At 41.0% G+C, this 23,059-nt stretch overlaps 1 protein-coding gene across 1 annotated transcript in view; it reads left to right on the top strand.

The window, feature by feature from the left end:
• The window catches only part of slc25a33 (solute carrier family 25 member 33), a 44,460-nt gene extending 23,269 nt beyond the window's left edge, over positions 1-21,191 (top strand). Inside the window, exons 2-7 of the mRNA XM_038822161.1 lie at positions 7,641-7,820; positions 11,118-11,195; positions 15,477-15,577; positions 16,778-16,844; positions 16,943-17,217; positions 19,527-21,191. Of these exons, the coding sequence (XP_038678089.1) occupies positions 7,641-7,820; positions 11,118-11,195; positions 15,477-15,577; positions 16,778-16,844; positions 16,943-17,217; positions 19,527-19,717 (892 nt within the window). The 3' untranslated portion in view covers positions 19,718-21,191. The remainder of the gene's footprint in view (positions 1-7,640; positions 7,821-11,117; positions 11,196-15,476; positions 15,578-16,777; positions 16,845-16,942; positions 17,218-19,526) is intronic.
• The last annotated feature ends 1,868 nt before the right edge of the window (positions 21,192-23,059 follow it).

Consider the following 23,059-nt stretch of genomic DNA (forward strand, 5'->3'; position numbering starts at 1 on the left):
GCTATTTATTGCGAACTGAGAAAATTCAAACTAACATTGTCATGTCACAATGATGTTTCATAATGGGTATGATCTAACTGTCATTATGGAATCGTGGCTACAAGGTGACCAAGACTGGGGACTGAATATTTAAGGATATTTGACATTTAAGAAGGAAAGGAGGTGGTGTGGTGCTGATAAGGGACAAGATCAGTACATTACTAAGGAAAGATCTCAGACTGGAAGAATAAAATGTGGAATTTGTTTGTGTGGAGCTAAGAAACAGCAAGTGGCAGCAAACATTGGTAGGAGTTGTTTACAGGCTACCAAAGAGTAGCTGCAGTGTGGGACATGGTATAATCAGGAGATTGGAGAAGTATGTACACAGGTAATACATGGGTGACTTCAATCTGCATATAGACTGGGTAAACCTAATCACCAATGCTGTGGAGGACAAGTTCCTGGAGTATGGATGGTCTTTTAGAGCAGAGGAACCGACTGGAGAACAGCCTATTATAGATCCAGTGTTATGTAAAGGGAAAGGGCTAATTAATTATCTTGTAAAATAACTTTTCAGGACGAATGACCATAATATGATAGAATTTTACATTGTGTGAAAGTGAAGTAGTTCAATCTGAAACCAGGGTGGTAAATTTGAACAAAATATTATGAAGGTATGAGGGGCAAATTAGCTGAGGTGGACTGGAAAATACATTAAATGGTATGACGGTACATATGCAATGGATAGTCTTTATAGCAGCTACACATTCCTTCAAGGCATGAAAAGCCAATCAACTGTGGCTAACAAAGCAAGTTAATGATTGGATAAGATTAAAAGAAAAGGCTTATAAAGTTGCCAGAAGTAGTAATAAACCTGAAAATTGGGAAGATTTTAGAATGCAGCAGGGGACCAAGAACTTATTAAAGAAAGGGACAAGAGAATATGAATGTGAGCTTGCAGAAAAACATGTAAACTAATTGTACGAACCTCTCTAGCTACATAAAAAGGAAATGTTTGGCCAAGGCAAATATGGGTCCATTACAGGCAAAGTCAGGATAATTTATAATGGAGAATGGACAAAGCATGGGCGGTATGATAGCACAGTGGTTAGCACTATTGCTTCACAGCGCCAGGGACCCGGGTTCGATTCTCGGCTTGGGTCATTGTCTGTGCGGAGTCTGTACGTTCTCCCAGTGTCTGCGTGGGTTTCCTCCGGGTGCTTCGGTTTCCTCCCACAAGTCCCGAAAGACGTGCTGTTAGGTGAATTGGACATTATGAATTCTCCCTCGGTGTACCCAAACAGGCGCCGGAGTATAGAGACTAGGGGATTTTCACAATAACTTCAGTGCAGTGTTAATATAAGCCTACTTGTGACACTAATAAAGATTGTTGTTATTATTATTATTATTAAAAGCTAGGTGGAAATGTGTTATGTGAGGAAGATGCAAAGCAACTTCAAAGAGATTTGGGCATATTTAGTGAGTGGGTAAGAACATGGCAGATGGAATATAATGTGGAAAAATGTAAGGTCATCCACTTTGGTAGGCGGAACAGGTAGGCGGAACAGATGTCCAGAGTATTTCTTAAATGGTAAGAGATTAGAAAGTGTCAATGTACAAAAGGTGGATTGGGTAAATAACGTAGCCAGTGGATCCAAAGAAAAGGAATTCATGGAATGCTTACAAGATGGCTTTTTGGAGGGCAGCACGGTGGCCTAGTGGTTAGCACAGCTGCCTCACGGCGCTGAGGTCCCAGGTTCGATCCCGGCTCTGGGTCACTGTCCGTGTGGAGTTTGCACATTCTCCCCGTGTCTGCGTGGGTTTCGCCCCCACAACCCAAAAATGTGCAGAGTAGGTGGATTGGCCACACGAAATTGCCCCCTTAATTGGAAAAAATAATTGGATAATCTAAATTTAAAAAAAAAAAAAGATGGCTTTTTGAAACAGCTTGTCATGGAGCCCACAAGGGAGCAGGCTATTCTGGACCTAGTGCTATGTAATGAACCAGACTTTATAAAAGATCTTAAAGTAAGGGAACACTTAGGAAGCAGCGATCATAATATGGTTGAGTTCAGTCTGCAGTTTGAAAGAGAGAAGGCAAAATCGGATGTAATGGTGTTACAGTTAAATAAAGGTAATTACGAGGGCATGAGAGAGGAACTGGCGAAAATCGACTGGAAGCAGACCCTAGTGGGGAAGACAGTAGAGCAAAAATGGCAGGAGTTTGTATGCATAATTGAGGACACTGTACAGAGGTTCATCCCCAAGAAAAGAAAGATTATCCGGGGAGGGATTAGACAGCCATGGCTGACAAAGGAGGTCAGGAAATGTATCAAAGAAAAAGAGAGATCCTATAAAGTGGCCAAAAGCACTGGGAAATCAGAAGATTGGGAAGGCTACAAAAACAAACAGAGGTTAACAAAGAGACAAATAAGGAAGGAGAGGATCAAATATGAAGGCAGGCTAGCCAATAATATAAGAAATGATAGTAAAAGTTTCTTTCAATACATAAGAAACAAACGACAGGCCAAAGTAGACATTGGGCCAATTCAAACTGATTCCGGAAGGCTAGTGATGGGAGACGAGGAAATGGCTGGAGAACTTAATAAGTACTTTGCGTCTGTCTTCACAGTGGAAGACATGAGTAATATCCCAAAAATTATAGAGGGTCAGGGGGCTGAGTTGAGTATGGTTGCCATTACAAAAGAGATGGTGCTAAAAAAGCTAAAAGGTCTTAAAATTGACAAATCTCCTGGCCCCGATGGGCTACATCCTAGAGTTCTGAGAGAGGTGGCTGAAGAAATAGCGGAAGCGTTGGTTGAGATCTTTCAAAAATCACTGGAGTCAGGGAAAGTCCCGGACGATTGGAAGATCGCTGTTGTAACCCCCTTGTTCAAGAAAGGATCAAGACAAAAGATGGAAAATTATAGGCCAATTAGCCTAACCTCGGTTGTTGGTAAAATTCTAGAATCGATCGTTAAGGATGAGATTTCTAAATTCTTGGAAGAGCAGGGTCGGATTAGAACAAGTCAACATGGATTTAGTAAGGGGAGGTCGTGCCTGACGAACCTGTTAGAATTCTTTGAGGAGGTGACAAGTAGGTTAGACCAGGGAAACCCAGTGGATGTGGTCTATCTGGATTTCCAAAAGGCCTTTGATAAGGTGCCACACAGGAGGCTGCTGAGTAAGGTGAGGGCCCATGGTGTTCGAGGTGAGCTACTGGCATGGGTTGAGGATTGGCTGTCTGACAGAAGGCAGAGAGTTGGGATAAAAGGTTCTTTTTCGGAATGGCAGCCGGTGACCAGCGGTGTCCCACAGGGTTCAGTGTTGGGGCCGCAGCTGTTCACCATATATATTAATGATCTGGATGAAGGGACTGGGGGCATTCTAGCAAAGTTTGCCGATGATACGAAGTTAGGTGGTCAGGCAGGTAGTGCTGAGGAAGTGGGGAGGCTGCAGAAGGATCTAGACAGTTTGGGAGAGTGGTGCAGGAAATGGCTGATGCAATTCAACGTGAGAAAATGTGAGGTCTTGCACTTTGGAAAAAAGAATCCAAGCATAAACTACTTTCTAAACGGTGAGAAAATTCATAATGCCAAAGTACAAAGGGATCTGGGAGTGCTAGTCGAAGATTCCCTAAAGGTAAACATGCAGGTTGAATCTGTGATTAAGAAAGCGAATGCAATGTTGTCATTTATCTCAAGAGGGTTGGAATATAAAAGCAGCGATGTGCTACTGAGCCTTTATAAGGCTCTGGTTAGGCCCCATTTGGAGTACTGTGTCCAGTTTTGGGCCCCACATCTCAGGAAGGACATACTGGCACTGGAGCGTGTCCAGCGGAGATTCACACGGATGATCCCTGGAATGGCGGGTCTAACATATGATGAACGGCTGAGGATCCTGGGATTGTATTCATTGGAGTTTAGAAGGTTAAGGGGAGATCTAATAGAAACTTACAAGATAATACATGGCTTAGAAAGGGTGGACGCAAAGAAACTGTTTCCGTTAGGCGAGGAGACGAGGACCCGTGGGCACAGCCTTAGAATTAGAGGGGGTAAATTCAGAACAGAAATGCGGAGACATTTCTTCAGCCAGAGAGTGGTGGGCCTGTGGAATTCATTGCCGCGGAGTGCAGTGGAGGCCGGGACGCTAAATGGCTTCAAGGCAGAGATAGATAAATTCTTGATGTCGCGAGGAATTAAGGGCTACGGGGAGAATGCTGGTAGGTGGAGTTGAAATGCCCATCAGCCATGATTGAATGGCGGAGTGGACTCGATGGGCCGAATGGCCTTACTTCCACTCCTATGTCTTATGGTCTTATGGACCCTGGGTGTACTCATCAGTAAATCACTGAAAGTTAACATGCAGGTTCAACAAACAAATAGAAGCCTCAGTGATTACTTCAAATGCTTTAACAAAGTTTAATGCCTTAGTTGGTATATGCAAGCCTCCTTTAAGCAAGCGTGAACTATCTGCCTGACAGGTATTGCGGCGAAACAATAACCCATCCCTAAGAGTGTACCGCCAAAGTACATCCGAAAAGGTTTTTTTTTTAATTTAGAGTATCCATTTTTTTCCCAATTGAGGAGCAATTTGTCATGGAGAAGTCACCTACCCTGCACATCTTTTTGGGTTGTGGAGGTATGACCCATGCAGACACGGAGAGAATGTGCAAACACCACACAGACAATGACCCGGGGCCAGGATCGAACCCGGGCCTTCTACACCATGAGGCAGCAATGCTCACCACTGCCCACTGTGCCGCCCTGACATTCTAAAATGATGTCCGAGGAGATGTGTGCCAGGACACTGCACTCAGCAGCTACTGCTTTCAGATGTTGAGCTTGTCAATTAACAATTGTCATTCTCCCCCCCCCCCCCCCCCCCCCACCCTCCACTTTACAAATAGACAGGACTGTTGTGTTTAAGTGAGAAAATATATTTTGCAAGAAATTTATAAAAGTTGAGGCAGTTTTATGTCATTGTTCAGCTGATAAAGTTAACGTTACGTTAAATGTTAACTGGTTTCAAAGTTTTGTATTTATAAAATAATTTTCATTAATAAATGTTTTACAGTAAACTTTACAAGCTTCTACAAATGTCTTACTGAAACATCAAAACACAATTAATTGCGATAATTATCAATGGATAATATAATTGAAGTAAACAAGGCACAAACATATTTAACACGGTGGCACACTAGTTAACACAACACCAGGGGCCCCATGTTTAATTTGGACTTTGGGTGACTGTGTGGCGTTTGTACACTCTCCCTCTGTCTGCATAGGTTTCCTAGAACCATAGAATTCCTATAGTGCAGAAGGACGCCATTCAGCCCATCAAGTCTGCACTGACCTGTGGCTTCCTGACACAAGCAGGACGTTATGGCTCGATGATTTTACAAGATGGAAGGATTTAAGGAAAGATTTTCAAAGTATGAGATAAAATGGTTAGGGCTCTGCTGCTGAAGATTTGAGTGGAATAGGTAGCTAGAATTAAGAGTATAGGGCACGAGGTGTGTAGGGCTGGAGCGGATTCTGGAGTAGGGCAAGAACAAGGCTATGAATGAATCTGGTAAACAAAACTGTGAATTTTGTCGCTGATATGCCAAGGTATGGTGAGCAAATAGAGGTTTGTAAGAATGAGCTGATGAGGAACATGTTACGGTAGGATATATGTAGCTGAGTTTTTAAAGACTGAGTTATGGAAGATTAGAATATGGGAGGATTCTGTCTTCAATCTCTTAGTTGAACTCTTTGAGTAGCATGTTGCAATTAACTTGAGCATCAGTGGGCTAAAGAGATAAAAAAAGAACAACCTGCATTTCTGATAATCAATGGAATCTGTGCATGCACATAGCATGTGTGGTAAGGCATGGGGTAAGGCTTGGCTAGAATGCCATCACTCTGGAAAAGCCTCGAGATAAATGGCTGCTTGATGGTGGTGGAGGAGAATGCCAACATCAATGAAATTGTTGCTGAAGTGATTATCTGCTAAAGCTGTGATTAAGGAGTTAACAGCTAGGCAGGCAGTTACATCGCTCATGGTGGGGACTGGGTTTGTTTTAGTTTCGTTTTTCAGCCACTGCCCTGCCATGTTGTTTTTAGTTTCATTTTTAAAGTTCTGCTCTGGTTTCTGAGGAAAGGAGTTTCGTTTCTCAGACTGACCTCTGAAAGCTCCTCTCCCAAGGACATAAATCTGCAAGTCACTGAGTGTTAACTGTATTAGTAAGTGGCATTTGACCTGTGTGTGGATTTTGCTGAATTGAAAATTTAGAAGTAGATGGGAAAGTAAACTCAAAGACCTTTCTTTGCTTTAGAATTGTTTAACGTTTAACTGTTAATTGAAAAGCTTTTTTTGTTGGATGTTAATGGGGTCAATCCTGTTAATAATGACCTTTTAAAAAAAAAAAAAAAAATAATAATAGTTTTTATTGGAATTTTTTACAGAAAATATAACAACAAACAATGAAAAGCAACAATAAAGCACCATAATAACTGTAACACCCACAAGACCATATCAACGCATGTATCACACCCACCCCCCCAAACCCAGTAAACAACAAGAGAACTTAAAAATAAATTAAAATTAAATAAGCAAACATACATAGTCAACGTCCCCCCCCCCCCCCCCCCCCCCCCCCCCCCCGGGGGGTTGCTGCTGCTGCTGACCCAGTATCCTATCGTTGAGCCAGAAAGTCGAGGAAAGGTTGCCACCGCCTAAACAACCCTTGTACCGATCCTCTCAGGGCGAATTTGACCTTCTCTAGCTTAATAAAACCCGCCATGTCATTGATCCAGGTCTCCACGCTTGGGGGCCTCGCATCCTTCCACTGTAGCAAGATCCTCCGCCGGGCTACTAGGGACGCAAAGGCCAGCACACCGGCCTCTTTTGCCTCCTGCACTCCCGGCTCCATCCCAACCCCAAAAATCACGAGTCCCCAGCCTGGCTTATAATGACCTTTTTTTATATACAAAAGATCCCTGGCTGTTAGTGGAATCACTCCTGGAGAGAAGTATCCTTTCTTCGCAGTTTATAAAATGGAAGCATTGTTGGGGACTCGTCTGATTTCCTAATATAAATTGGGGTCTGGTTTGCGTACCGTAACACTGAGAAATAGGAGAATAAGGGAGAAAAAGTAATGGGTAACATTGTGCTTTGAGCAGTTGGCTGCAGTTAATGTGCAACGTTTAGATCGTGTAAAACTTCCTATTTCAGCTGCTTTCTTTCCTCCTGCCAAAGAATACCTTGCCAATTTCTGTGAAATATTCTGGGTGCGATTTGACCAAATGGGAACTATGTCCCAAAGCAAGCGGCAGACGTGACCCCCGAACCCATTTTAAGCAGGTCCCCAAGCCCCCCCCCCCCCCCCACCCCCCCCCCCACACAGGGCATGTGCACACACACACCCCCACCCATCACAGCCACACAAAAGATACCATAGAGTTAGGATTGCAACCCAATAGGATGGTTTGTGTGAGTTTGTAATAGCCAGTTTACACTTTTTTTTTCTTTTTAGGTAATTTAAACGTCCTTTTCCCACAAACCTTTATCACCTTGCTCTCAAACTAAAGCTCACATGGCCTGATTTGATGCCTGTGTTTCACGTGTACTTTAATAGCTAAGTGTTCATTTTTTTCCTTTCTTTGCATTATCCACAGGTGTGGAGGAACAGTGGGGGCAATTGTCACTTGTCCATTGGAAGTGATTAAGACTAGACTCCAGTCCTCCGGCTTAACACTTCGTCCAGTCTACATTCCACAGGTCAACCTTAATACGATCAATGGACCGGGTGTGGTTCGACCAGCACGTGTAGCACCTGGACTTCTCCAGGTTCTAAAGTAAGTGAACTATTTGTGTTTTTTGTTCTTGTTATTTTCCTATATTTCTTCACTTAATTGGCTTTTCTTTTATTGGGGTGTGCCGCTGCAGCATATATTATCCATTCAGTACCCTTGTCAGATCAACTATTGCCCAGCCAGTGCATGTCCAAGTTAAACATTCATTGATCCTTGTATTTGGGGCCTGTCATTGTATCAGCAAAGTTACAGAGCGAAGCTCTAAAAATTATCACCCATCCAAAAGCAAAATACTGTGGATGCTGGATATCTGAAATACAAAGATAAAATTCTGAAAATACTTTGAAGATCAGATAGCGCCTGTGGAGAGAGAAACAAAGTAAATGTTTATGTTTGTGACCTTTCAACCACAAAAATGGGCACTTTGATTACGATGCACAAACCACCCTTGACATTTTTGTGGTATCTGCTCATTATCACGATTGCTGTGGCAATTAGCACTAAATGCCCTGTTCACTTGCTGCACATTAGCGAACCCAATATTGTTACTTGGGAATACTACTAAAAACGAGCTTATACTTAAAGGGAAAGTGCAGTGTGGTGCTGGACGAGCTAACTTAATTCAGAATAGTGCTATGCAACAACGAAAAATGACTGACCATGGGAGAAATGTTCTAGATGCAGAAGAGAGCAGGCACCCGATGAAAAACCAATGGGAGCAGAAAGCAGTAGAGAAAAATACGAGAAGTTTAGCACTGAAGATCTAGATTCAGTACCCAAGAAGTCTGATGACTGTGCCAAATGCAGGATTTTAGATATATTGTATTATAAACATTTGGCAATTTAGGGATTTAAAAACCTGGGTTACAGTGTTTGACGAGTGTGTTTGACTGCGGTAGTCTTGTTTTTAAAAGATTCTTGTTTTTCAGACCAGAAAACGTTTTAGGAGCCAGAGGAGAAATCCTGGGCTAATACACTTTTGTTTGACCAGGGGGAGTTCCTGGGGAGTTAATGTGTTTTCAGCCTGGGGAGTTAATGTGTTTTTAACTTGGGGAGAGTATGTCATTGCTGGGCGGAGCTAAGGTATTCTGACATTTTGAGAAATCTTTTGGGAGTTGCGTCCTGATCTGGCTACCCTTTTGATCTGCAAGTAAAGTCTCTTGCTCTCACATTAGGATAGTTTAAAAAAATAAAAGATTTTGCAGCACGATGGTGCAGTGGTTAGCACTGCCGAGAACCCAGGTTCGATCCTGGCCCCGGGTCACTGTCCGTGTGGGGTTTTCACATTCTCCCGTGAACAATCCAAAAATAGGTTAATAGTATTTAAAGCAGACTTCGCCAAGGACATGGGGAAGCTGAAACAAACCATTTGAAACAGCTTTTTGAAGATATCCAGCCAGAGTCTGCAGGGGTTCTAACAGGCGCCAAATTACTCTGTGCTGTTGCGATGTAGCATGTATTGAAGCCGTATGCTTTTCCTTGTTGTCTATTTGGGAATAGAAATAGTAGTTGAGGGTATTGTATTTACTATATTGAATAGTATTGTTTATGGGGTAATTGTAAGCTATTTTCAGTTGTGTTAAAGAGTTTAATATTGTGTTAATAAAGTTTTAAAATACCAAATCCCCATTTCTTTGTGCAATCACTCCTGGAGCAAAATATTCCTTCCACATCGTCTTAAAATATTGGGGTTTCGGTTCAGTATCCTAGCCACTGTTTGGTTCTGGTCTGGCTTCGTAATACGACCTCATGAGTTTTCGTGGCTATATTTTCAAAGGCCATACTCAGTTGCACCAATAGCTTCAGCCCCTGCTTGATGCACGACAAGCCCCCACTCCAATCGTGGGGCAGCACGGCAGCACAGTGGTTAGCACAATGGCTTAACAGCACCAGGTTCGATTCCCCGCTGGGTCACTGACTGTATGGAGTCTGCACGTTCTCCCCGTGTCTGCGTGGGTTTCCTCCGGGTGCTCCGGTTTCCTCCCACAGTACAAAGATGTGCAAGGGTAGGTTGATTGGCTATGCTAAATTGCCCTTAGTGTCCAAAAAAGGTAAAGTAAGGTGGTGTTACGGGGATAGGGTAGAAGTGTGGGGATGGGGTGGAGGTATGGGCTTAGGTGGGGTGCTCTTTCCAAGGGCCGGTGCAGACTCGATGGACCGAAATGCCTCTTTCTGCACTGTAAATTCTGTGATTCCCTGAATCACTTGCCCATGCTTAACTGCCGTTCTATTCTCAGTGTTAACATACTGGATACTTAATGAGTAGTTACTATAAGGAGGAGCATGCTTTAAAAAAGTGGTAAAGGTGAAGATGGTAGATGTAATGGATGAGTGAAAATTGATAGGCAGGATCTACCAAAAAGGCTGCCTGTGTTTGGAGTGTATAGATTGCAACCCAGGTTGCTAAGGAAAGTGGGGGTGGAGGTAGGCACGGGTTTGCTGTAACCTTTCAATCGTCCCTAGACGCAGATGTGATGTCAGAGGATTGGGGAGTAATAAACATAACAACCCTTGTTCAAGAAATGATACAAGAACATTCCCAATAATACAGTAATTTTACTCCGTAACCACTCAAATTAAATTTAGTGGTAGGTAAGGCTTTAGAAACAATAATCGGGAAAGATTAGCAGGAATTTGAGAGATTTGACTTAATTAAGGTCAGCTTTGGTCCAGAATCTGTCTGCATTTGGAAACTACATATAACATGTATTTGGTTTAAACAAAAATGCACTTGCTGAGTAAAATCTATTCTTAACTTTCAAATGAAGGTTGCATGTTGCGGTCAATCTGACCTTTTTTTACAGTAATGAAAAGTTGAAGACATAGATACAGTGCTGCACTTCAAGTTGCATTGCTTATTCTGCATGATTGTGGTTGCCCAGAAATGTTAGAATGAACGTTGTCACAAATGGATATTTAATCTTATAAGGTTTTTTCCCCCCTCCTGAAGCTCAAATTACAACAAGTTCCTATCACACTGCATTTTCTAACATAACCCTCTTGTCATTGGCAGAACCTTTTACTGAACAGAAATCATAATTATGAAATGTACCACGTACAAGTGAAAGCCCTGAAGTCCTAAGGCCACGTCTAACTTATTCTTCACTGGTCACAGGGTCCAGGGCTAATGTAGAACTTATTATTTGTATTGCTAGCTCTTTTTGGGCTGTCATTTTTTTTTGGTATACAGCAATGTTAGGTATAAGAATTGGTTCAGCATCACAGAATCCCTTCAGTGCAGAAGGAGGCCATTCGGCCCATCGAGTTAGTTGCAAAAGTTCAGTTGTTTTGTTCCCTTATTTCAAAACGCTTTCTAATCTGATTTAATAACTCTTGCAGATCTATTTTAGAAAAGGAGGGACCACGGTCACTTTTCAGGGGACTGGGACCTAACTTGATTGGTGTTGCTCCATCCAGGTAAATTTTACTGTATTCATATTAAAAGGAAAAATTCTCTGGACTCTGTTTTGGTTTCTGTGTTACCAACAACTGTGCATATACGTCGTTAATTCTATGTGAATTTTTGTTGGCTTCTTAAAGAGAAATTCCGGCCTCCCTTAGGAGTTTTTGTTGACAAATAACTTGAATGCATGTGCCCTCCTTTCATTTTATATTCACACATGGCCCTTGAAAACCAGACGTGAATCTGGTCTCTGGTCAAGACACCATCCTTTTACATAAAACAGCTTCACTCTACTGAGTTATTAAAAGAAACCATGTTCAATTACTTCACTTTTCTGGAATGGCGAGTGCTTTGAGCTGGGAATACCACTGTGGACTCGCTTCTCTTGGAATGAGATAAGCAAGGAAAACTATATTAATAGTTCAAATTATGCCAATAATACAGGAGCAAAAATCATGGAATATAAACATTACATTTTAAAACAGAAATTTTTTTTTGGGCCAGAGGGGGGGGGGGGTGGAATGTCAATTCAGAATTTGTTTCTACAGCAACAGAAATAGCATAGCTGTAGATTAGCTGGTACACTCCCATTTGGGGCAGAAGCCTCTCTCAGCACCTCCCAAACTCTCAACTTCAACCACTTTGAAGAACAAGAGCAGCGGACACACATTGCCACTTGCAAATTCCCCTGCACGTCTGACACCATTCTGATTTTGAACTATATTGATGTTACTTTGCTGTCGCCAGGTCATAATCCTAGAGTGCCTTTACTAACAGCAGTTTAGGTGTACCTACACCAGATGGATTGCAGTGATCAAGATGGTGATTCACCAGTACCTGCTATAGGACACTTGGGGATGAGCACTAAATACTGGCCTTGTCAGCACTGTCAGCACTGCCTACACCCCATGAAAGAATGAAAGCAACCGACTTAAACTGATCATTTCAGTGAAATGATAAGAGATAAAATGTTGAATTAAGGCCTAGCTCTTATTACAACACTGAACAGAGGAAATTGTAGGATATTGGTTTGCAAAAAAATAACTGTTTGCTGATTTAAGTCGCTGTACTTTAAGGTAATTTATTGTATGTGATGCACTTTGTGATTTTTATTCCCAATTAAACCAATGGATTTTTATAATCCTTGTTATGTATGAAGACTTGTTGAGCAGCTTCTCTAAGCAGGAGAAAAAAAGTGCACCAATTCGACTTCAAAGAATAACATGAAAAAATCTGTGCCAATCACAGGATGTTGTTTAAAGCTGTGGAAAAGTTCAAGATAGTGCATCGATATACAGAGTTCCAGCTATCCTCATTTGCTAGGTATATAATCAAGCAAGTTCCTGTTTTGTGCTGTTTACTCATCTCAATTAAACCAACACTGGCACGACTGCTCATCTGGTTTAGAGAGAAGAAATTCATCACTGTATCCAACATTCCCTGCAGGAAAGTGTGTGCACTTCAGATGAGGATAGGAATTAGTGTGCTGCACTAACCTGCTGTCACCTGGAGATGACTCTTTGGAGCCAAAATGGATGAGAAACGTTAACTCTGTCTCTCTCGCCACAGATGTTGCCAGACCCACTTGAGTTGTTCCAGCATTTTCTGTTTTTATTTTGAATTTCCAGCATCTGCAGAACTTTTTAAAATTTTGAATATCACAGTAGTTGGTCAGCATTCTGCTAATAAATTTTCATTGTGGGGAAAGAAAGCAAGTGATGTGTAAGGAGAAACCGTACACAATTGTTTCTTGGCAAGCAAATGTGCATGCAGTACTCGGCACAAACTTAACCCATTGGATTCCTTGCGTTTCAACGTATCAATCAGTTGTTAATAGATTTATTAAAAGTAAATTTAGAGTACCCAATTCTTTTTTTTTCCCAATTAAGGGGCAATTTAGCGTGGCCAAGTTGACCTACTCTGCACATCTTTGCAAACTCCACACAGGCAGCGAGTTCAAGGGTCCTCGGCTCTGTGAGGCAGCAGTGCTAACCATTGTGCCACTCTGCCACCCAGTTTTTAATAGATTTGTAGGGAACAAAATATCAACTCAGTGAGGTAGGGAGTGCTGCTGGTGATGGGAATGGATCTCGGTTTGTAATTCAGCTTTAGTTGCCTGTCAGGAATGCTGGGAACAAGATTCAGATTTAAGATCCTTGTTTTTGTAGCAATAAAGACTCTGCTACATTTTAGAGTACAGCTATACCGTGACCTTTTCTGAGAATGATTCCAAGCTGTTTAATGCAAGGGAATTATGCCCACCATGAGCTGGACCTTGACAATTAACTGTTCGTGTCTTGACCTAGTTTTCGATTGAGTGGTAAAGTGTGCATTCGCACCGAGCCCAGTTCTGATTTCACCCAGCATCTACTTGTGCAAACTTTTTTTTAAAAATTCACATTGCATTGCAACTCTTGATCTTGGAGGACTCAGTTCCATCTTTGGGAGGCAGTTGAAAAAATGATCCTTTCACTTTATTTAGACACATTTTTTTACAGACAAAGTATTAAATTCTATTTTAATTGATATCAGACACATATTACAACGAGTAATCTTGAAAAGCTGATCAGCTTGCCCAGAGGCTTCAGTGTACACAATTGTAATTTGGAACAAAAACAGAAAATAGCACGTCAGTTATCATTTGTGACAGCCAATTAGTTAATGATGGAGGAAACCAGTCGTCAAGCTGTACACCTGAAACAATCTAGGTGTTCATGTGTTCTCTCCACAGATGATGACAGATCTGTTTCTTCAGCACTTTGTTTTAATTTCACATTGCCGACAGATTGTTTTTTTTTTCTTTTTAGAAATGGAATTTCATTGGGCAAACCCAATTCTTCCAATACTTCCAAGCATGTCTTTAATTTCAGCAATTTTTAACGAGTGGCACTATTCCCAAACAAAGTGGTCTTGTTTTGTAAGCATATATAAAGAATGAGTCTGCACAACTTGCTATTTTCCAACTGAGAAACCAATCAATCTGCAGCCAAGCATCTGCTGATGCCAGCCTTGGTTGAAAATGGGTTTAGGCTGCTTTATTTTCGTTGTTCCTTGCCTTATTTGTGCAGGGTTTTTGTTTCCAATTCCTTCTGTCAGCAGGCCATTAAAGGAAATGTGGAAGAACTGCAGAAAATGCTGGAAGCACTCAGCAGGCTTGGCAGCATCTGTGGAGAGAGACATGGTATTGATGTTTCAGGTCAATGACCTTTCGTCAGAAAGTTCTGCTGCATGGTCATCGACCTGAAATGGTAATTCTGTTACACTCTCCGCAGATTCTGCCAAGCCTGCTGAGCATTTACAACATTCACGTTTTTAAAAAAAAATTCTACCATCTGCGGTATATTGCTTACTCCATTTCATCTGAATGGGTCATCAGTAAATCTTTGTCATGTCGCTGCAGTCTTCGCTCAGCCTTGGGACACTGATGGCAATTCTGCCTATTGATACCCTGGCTCAGATTAGGCTCCGACTGAGACCTTCTGGACCGTAGAGTGCATATAACTACAGCTGCCACTTGATGTGTGTGTACTTTAAAGGGGTTGGTAACTGTACAGAGAAGTTCTTATGCTAAACAAATTAACCTTCATGGTATTCTCCCACGGATGGAGGTGGCTAGCACGAGGGGACATAGCCTTAAATTGAGGGGTAATAGATATAGGACAGAGGTCAGAGGTGGGTTTTTTACGCAAAGAGTGGTGAGGCCGTGGAATGCCCTACCTGCAACAGTAGTGAACTCGCCAACATTGAGGGCATTAAAAAATTTATTGGATAAGCATATGGATGATAAGGGCATAGTGTAGGTTAGATGGCCTTTAGTTTTTTTCCATGTCGGTGCAACATCGAGGGCCGAAGGGCCTGTACTGCGCTGTATCGTTCTATGTTCTATATAAAATCAATGAAGCGAATATAATTGCTCCATTTCCGATTGAGCAGGAACCTATTCCAATAAACCTTGAAGCAGCTAGCGAAATGCATTCGCAAGTCTTTTCTGCAATCTTCCTAGATGATAATGGGGTATGGGTTGTTTCACTTCAATTAAATTTATGCCTCCTGGGGTCCACAAGTATAGTATAACAGTTCTCTGTACAACCCTAATCCATTATAGGCTGAAATTACCTTGCTATTTGCTGACAGTCAGCATCTGAAACAATAAGTTATATCCTTGATTTCTCAGTACCCACTTTGAATTCTATAAATCCTTCTGTACCCAAATTATGATTTAATCATTCAGTTCACCTGTTAGCTGTAATGAAATGCAGCAAACTAAATGCATGATCATTTTTGTTTATCTACAGGGCGATCTACTTTGCTGCATACTCCAAAGCCAAGGAGAAATGTAATGCAATTTTTGTACCACACTCTAATGTTGTCAACATGTGTTCTGCTGGTTTTGCAAGTAAGTGCTAATTAATTACTAAGCATTAGCTTAAAATGTTCACTTAAGAGTAAATGTACAGGAAGTTTGGATTTCTGCTTGAGGAGGGTTTTCGGTATATGCAGGTGCGGGACTTCACGAGAAAGGTTCTTCCGACCTTTCCAATAGCGCCTGCCTCCTCGTTGCAGGAGATGCTGTTGGTAATGAGATCAGAGAGTGGGATCGCCTCGGCAATTTATGGGAGGATTTTGGAGGGGGATAAGGTGTCTATGGAGGGGGTAAAGGCCAAGTGGGAGGACTTGGGGATGGTGCTGGAGGGGGGGATTGTGGTTTGAGGTGCTGTGGAGGGTGAATGCCTCAACCTCGTACATGAGGCTGGGGTTGATTAGAGTTGAAGGTGGAGCACGGCGCATTTGACAAAGTCAAGGATGAGCCGGCTGTTTGAGGGGGTAGAGGAAATTTGCAAACGGCATGGGAGGGGCCTAGCTATTCATGTGCACATGTTCTGGGTTGGTGCAGGTTATATTTGGGGGGGGGGGGGGGTAATGTTTTTGTCCTGTTTTGTTTGTAAAATGTTAAAATGCTAAAAATTTGACTAAGAATGCTTTTCCAAAAAAAAGTAAATATAAAAAAAGAGGAGTTTTGTGCCTCTTCCCAGAACCTAGATGCCACCTTGTCATTGGCTCCGTGTACCATTTTTGTTAATTTTATAAGAGATTTAATTAAAGTTTTCTAGATATGAAGGAAAACAAATAGGGTAGATAGAGTGCAGCTGTTTCCACTAGGTGAGGATTTTAAAGAAATTGTCTAAAAATTAGAGCCAGACCAGTTGAAATTAGGAAACACTTCTATACTCAAAGGGGGGCAAAAGTTTGGAGATCTCTGCCACAAATTGCAGTTGATATTAGATCAGTTATTAATTTTAATCTGCGATTGATCGATTTTTGTTAACCAATAGTGTTCAGATATGTGGCCATTTTGAGTTCAGTCACAGATCAACCATAATCAAATTATTCAAGTTTTCTTTGATAGGTAAAAGTTTATATTCTGAACTGTGCAACTTTAATAGAACTGTATCACTTAATGCACAAAATGTAACTGCTATTAAACGTGCTGCTGTATCAAAATATTGACCCTGAAGCTGATGGACATGCTTAACCATTGGATTTGTGAACCATATTTCAGAAAATATGAAATTGAAATACATGTTTTCTGCACTAGGCTTTATTACAAATACATTGATGAACCCTATTTGGTTGGTCAAAACAAGGATGCAGTTGGAAAGCAGGTAGGCTATACAAATGCATATGTTTTAGGATATTTGCATTCACAATCGCTACTACAAAATACTCAATCCCATATTGGTTCCTCACTTTCTGTTTGCAGGAAACGAGGTGAGAAGGCAACAAATGCTTTTCAGTGTGCAAAGAATGTTTACCAAACTGAAGGATTCAAAGGCTTTTACAGAGGTTTAACTGCCTCGTATGCTGGCATCTCCGAGACTGTGATTCATTTTGTTATTTATGAAGCCTTGAAGAAACATTTAGAGGAGTGGAGGTTTGCTGTAAGGGAAAACAACAAGAGTGCATCAGACTTTCTAGGATTGATGATGGCTGCTGGCTTTTCAAAGACTTGTGCCTCTTGTACCGCATACCCTCACGGTAAGTTTTGTTCAACCCCTTTGATTTGTTAAGCACTGCCCCACTGTTCATGTAAGGAGCTAATGGAAGTGAATAAAAATGTTATCTCAAATTCTATCAATGCCATCATGATGTGTTTTTGGGTTTAGTTGGAAAATTGCACACTACAATGCATCTGATTTGCCATTATTTGAAAGGTTTGCAGGTTTCTTCCTTGAGGGAATTCAATAAAATGCATTTTATCGATTTTTAAAACAAAGTTCTATTGAATCTTCAGATCAGTTTAACACAGTCATGACCTTTTTTTATTGTGTTACACTGCTTTATATTTGTGACTTCAGATCTACAGCACTTTCTGGTGATCATCAAAAATGCTTAAAATTCAAGTGGAACTGCCAAACTCGTTTATCACAAACTTAACTACAATTTAATGACAGACTTTTACAGAGGACTGCTTTCATGTATTATATTTATCATGCTGGTTTCACATGTTTGCTTTTGTACTTTATTTGAAATTTAGAAAGAAAATAAATGTTACTCCAATCCCACCAGCACTGTCTGAAAACATTAGGGAGGGAAAAAAGTGCACAAATATTTTCTTCTTTCTCATTAACTCTCACTAACTTCACTATCCCTTTGCTTACCTTTTGTTCTCTAGTTATTTATCCCTTCCCCAAAGAAATTCTCTCTTCTGAAACCACTGGTTTATGCCGCGGTACAGATTCCTGGCTTTTGGCAGCCATTCAGCACTGAACCCAAATGCCCTTAGCTTTAAAGACACCATATCAGCAATACTAAAACTAATTTCAGTTCCTCAATCACTTTTCTAGTTAAGGTCAGATAATTTCATAATACTTAGGATCGTCACTCTTCCCTTCTCCAAACCTGGAATTGGGAAATTACAGATGTTGCCTATCAAGTGCTGCAGCATATTATGTATTGTTTGTGATCCCAAGTTCTAGCACTAATGGAATACAATGAAATAAACACACAAGTCTTACAATGGAGCAGTTGTTAGCTGTCGGTCTTTGTTCCAATATTAGGCTTGTTCTTATTTCACCATTCTAACTTAGACCATTCAACCCATTGTTCCTGTGCCAGCTCTGAAAGGAGTATCCTATAATTCCCATTCCTCTGCTCTTTCTAATTATTTCCTATTCAAGAATACAACCAATTCATGTTTGAAAGTAACTATTGAATAATTAGAAACTAAGGAGATTGTCATTGACTTCAGGAAGCATAGTGGAGAACATGCCCCTGTCTAAATCAATGGGAGCAAAGTAGAAAGCGTCAAGAGCTTCAAGTTTTTAGGTGTCCAGATCACCAACAGCCTGTCCTGGTCCCTCCATGCCGACACCATAAGTTAAGAAAGCCCACCAACGACTCTACTTTCCCAGAAGACTAAGGAGATTTGGCATGTCAGCTACGACTCTCACCAACTTTTATAGATGCACCATAGAAAGCATTCTTTCTGGTTGTATCACAGCTTGGTATGGATCCTGCTCTGGCCAAGACTACTAAAGGCAGTGAATGTAGCCCAATCCATCACGCAAACTAGCCTCCCATCCATTGACTCTGTCTACAATTCCCGCTGCCTCGGAAAGGTAGCAGCATGACTAAGGATCCCACGCACCCCGGACATACTTTCTTCCACCTTCTTCCGTCAGGAAAAAGATACAAAGGTGTGAGGTCACATACCATCCGACTCGAGAACAGCTTCTTCCTTACTGCCTTTTGAATGTACCTAACTTCTGTTAAGTTGATCTTTTCTCTATACCCTAGCTATAACTGTAACATTATATTCTGCAGCCTCTGCTTCCTTCCCTATGTACGGTATGCATTTTCTGTATAGCATGCAAGAAACAATACTTTTCACTGTATACTAATACATGTGACAATAATAAATCAAATCAAAGTAACCTATTATGTTTCTAGAAAAGCATGCCCACAAAAGCATTATAACAGACTCCTGATGTTTGAAAGCATTACTATTCCCACCAGGGAGTTGCTCGACGTGTGATGTATTAACCATTCAGTGGAATTCAACTATTGGTCTCCTAAGCACAATGTTAGGGAGAGGAAAATAATGAGCTAGATTCTGTGCACACCTATCTATTCAGTGACGTCAGTTGGAAGATGTATATATGAGGACAGGTGACATATTCCTTTGGTAAAACACTCATGATCTGAACAACTGGCACTTGCTTGACGAACAGGATTGCTTACTGCTTTTTAGGGGTCAATTCAGTAATGCGGAGAGGAGCATCAGAGTGAAAACTGAAGTGAAGAAAAACATGGCACTCTAATTCTTTTGCACATTTCTTTTTCAGAGGTAATAAGGACACGATTAAGGGAGGAAGGCACAAAGTACAAGTCATTTTTGCAAACAGCACGCCTAGTGGCAATGGAGGAAGGTTATAGTGCTTTCTACAGAGGACTACAAGCACAGCTAATTCGCCAGATTCCAAACACTGCTATAATGATGACTACATATGAACTGATTATTCATGTTTTGGGATAGTGTTTGAAATAAAAGGACACTCGGCAACAAAAGGATGCTGTTTTGTCGCACTGCAATATCATAATGAGCCACAAGCTAAGGGAAAATGTGGCAAGTCACTGACCAGATTAGAAATTGTTAATGTCAAGTACAAAGGTGAGATTATCTCTGTGGATTGGAGTTAAATAGGCACTTTGGGTCCTGAAACTGGTATCCCTGGGTTAACTAGGAATAAACTTGCTGGGGTCATGGTTCCTGATTGCTGTCTGCTGACTTCTGCACAAAGTGTGCTGGTGGGCACGGAGTATGGTCTGCTGCCACTCTGATCAGGCTCTCATACAGGACCCTTGGGGAAGTTACTAGATGGCTGCCAGTGCCAGTGAAACTACCAAAGCAAGAGTCATTGCTGATGGGGAATTGACAAAACAAAGAAAACTCTCTTTCTCTGAAGCTAATCTGTGTAGTGATATCAATGCATTGGTCTCTAGGCATCGCTATTTATTTTGATAAAATGAAGTAAACTTGCAAACTTAATTTGAGATATCATTTTTCTCTTTGAATGCATAGGATTTTTCTTTCAGCTTTCTGAAAATATTCGGAAGCTGTTTGAAGGGAATGTGTATATATTTGTAACATATATGGTTTCTGTAGATATGTTTGGTTAATATGTGTTTCTACAATATGGTATACAATACATGCTACATAGAGTTACAAAAGAAACAGAGCAAATGTTAATTTATTTGGTTTAATGTGTCTCTAACAAAATGTGGAAACTGGAAAATGTTACCCCTTCAGTTAATATGGTATTTACAAAACCTGGAAGGGAAATGTATGTCGAGACAGTCGATACTGCCATGCTACTTAGTCACTTTTAATTAATTTAGTTTACAACCGAGTCTCCTAAAAATAATTTGGAATTAACTTCTCATTGAATCGAATTTATCAGGACTCGATCTTACCTAAACGTTGGTACTTTGTTTTATTTTAGATTACCAGTATCTGCAGTACCTTAAATTTATTTTATCAAAGTTTTTGGACAGTTCTTTCAATATATTGCACAATTCAGTGTTGAATCAGCAGAATGGTATAACATGAATGTTAAAACCTGCAGTGGTGATCATTTTCAAAAGATTGCTTCTTTTACTAATAATTTTAGAATTGTGCCTTACTTAGTTGATGAGCTATCAAACTAACATTGTAACGGAATAAATTGTTATCGATGATCAATACTGCAGGTTTGAGTATGGTCTGGTAATCAAAATAGTTTTTAAAAAATCTTTCCACACTTGTTGCAGATAGTTATTTTTTCCCAGATGTAACGACTATACTTGTGGGGAGGTGAAGGAGACTCGATGACAATGCCTCCTACAACAATATTAAGTGTTAGTGACAATGGATAGAAATGTTCTGACTAACCCCAGAATTTGGGGTAGTGTTACTGGGCGATGCTTTTTAAAGGAAATAAATAGTAATGACTTAGTCATGTTACATTGTTGCTTGTGTTACTGTTACATTTGTTTATATTCAAAATGTTCTGAATCGGTGGATCTGATTGATTGCCTCAATCCTAAATTTCCGACCAAGCACTTCAAATATTTTGATCTTTGAATAAATCCACTTTAGGAGCATGTTTCATTGAGCTGAATACCAAAGGAACAGGAAGCAATTCCTCTTGCTTCCTTAGACCTCTCTTGTGCCAATCAACTGTTTTGTTTTAAAAAGTACTTTCTTGGCCATATCACTGACAAAATCCCCCAGGCTATCAGAAAAGATAGGAGGGCTAAAGCCTAACCCACAGATGAGTCTCTTCCCCCGCGCCCCCCACACACACACCTCTCCCCTCCTCCCGCACCCACGTTCTGCAGATTTTGATAGCAAATTGAATCACCTCCCAAGTAGTTACCACAAATGGATTTAATGTGACTACCCTGATGGAATGATGTGTTCAGTTCTGAGTCTGGCAGTGAGCAGTGTTATCTTGACGCACCACATCCTTTTTGGAAGTAGAAAATAGTCGATGTCAATTATAACCTTCGAATAACCAAAAGAAAAAATCTGGTAGGCTGCTGTCAGACCTGCTGAGATACCAGACAGCACGGTAGCACAAGTGGCTAGCACTGTGGCCTCACAGCGCCAGGGTCCCAGGTTCGATTCCCCGCTGGGCCACTGTCTGTGTGGAGTCTGCACATTCTCCCTGTGTCTGCGTGGGTTTCCTCCGGGTGCTCCGGTTTCCTCCCACAATCCAAAGACATGTAGGCTAGGTGGATTGGCCATGCTAAATTGCCCTTGGTGACCAAAAAGGTTAGATGGGGTTATTCGGTTACGGGGATAGGGTGGAAGCGAGGGCTTAAGTGGGTCGGTGCAGACTCGATGGGCCGAATGGCCTCCTGCACTGTATGTTCTATGTTCTAGCATTTTCTCTTTTGGTTTCAGATTCCAGCATCCACAGTAATTTGTTTTTATCCAGTTTATAACCGAATAATTGTCGGGTTTTCAGATGTATTCTATTGCCAGTGCTGAAATGTTCCAGATTTTCCTTTTGTATTCCAGTGAACTCTTTGGACTCATTGAGAAATACCAAATTATTCTTCCGTTGTAGTAATTTTGCCAAATTATTCTACCTCTTTGAGAAAATAAAACAAGGATATCTCTTTAAACGTGCTGATTGAATCAGACGGGGGACAGCATAAAATCGTAGTTTCGGCAGTTTGAATCCCAATAGAATGTAGAAACCAACTTGAGGAACAACTTGACCTTGTTTGGAGTATCCTTGGGTAATCCAGTTTGATTGTTCCCCAGAGATCTGTTCTAGTATAGTCCCATCAGGAAGATAAATTTAACTCATTTAATCCAGAAATCTCTTCCCACCATGTCCAGATTGTTACCCATATCTTCTAGATAGATTACAAAGATGCATTTGTTCTTACAAATGCAATGTTTATAAGATTATGTTTTTGGCCCTGTCTCTAATTTAGGGTAAAATGAAGGCAGTCAAGTGACCTGTTCTGAATTGTGCCTGACCACAAGCTTGGTTGTTAAAAGGAGGCCCATGCTGTTTTACTGGGAAGAAGGTGAAAGATGTTCGGATTGGTCGACCAGAATATCTGTAATGACCATAGATAGTGTTTGTCTCACTGGAAGGCATTAAGACTGGCTCCAGTGACACAATCGGTTAGTGTGCGGTACTTATACAGGAAGGTATTAAGAATGTCAGGCTTTATAAATGGTTATGTCTTAAATTGCCTGTTTAATTACAAGATAAAATAGAGTTGGATTTTGAAGATAGCTAATCAGCATTTCCACCCAAATGAAAAGCCCATGTGATTCACATTGTCGTGGAGATCAGCTTTGAGTATGGCACAG

The sequence above is a fragment of the Scyliorhinus canicula genome, chromosome 16 (assembly GCF_902713615.1).
Source record: "Scyliorhinus canicula chromosome 16, sScyCan1.1, whole genome shotgun sequence".
Taxonomy (NCBI): domain Eukaryota; kingdom Metazoa; phylum Chordata; class Chondrichthyes; order Carcharhiniformes; family Scyliorhinidae; genus Scyliorhinus; species Scyliorhinus canicula.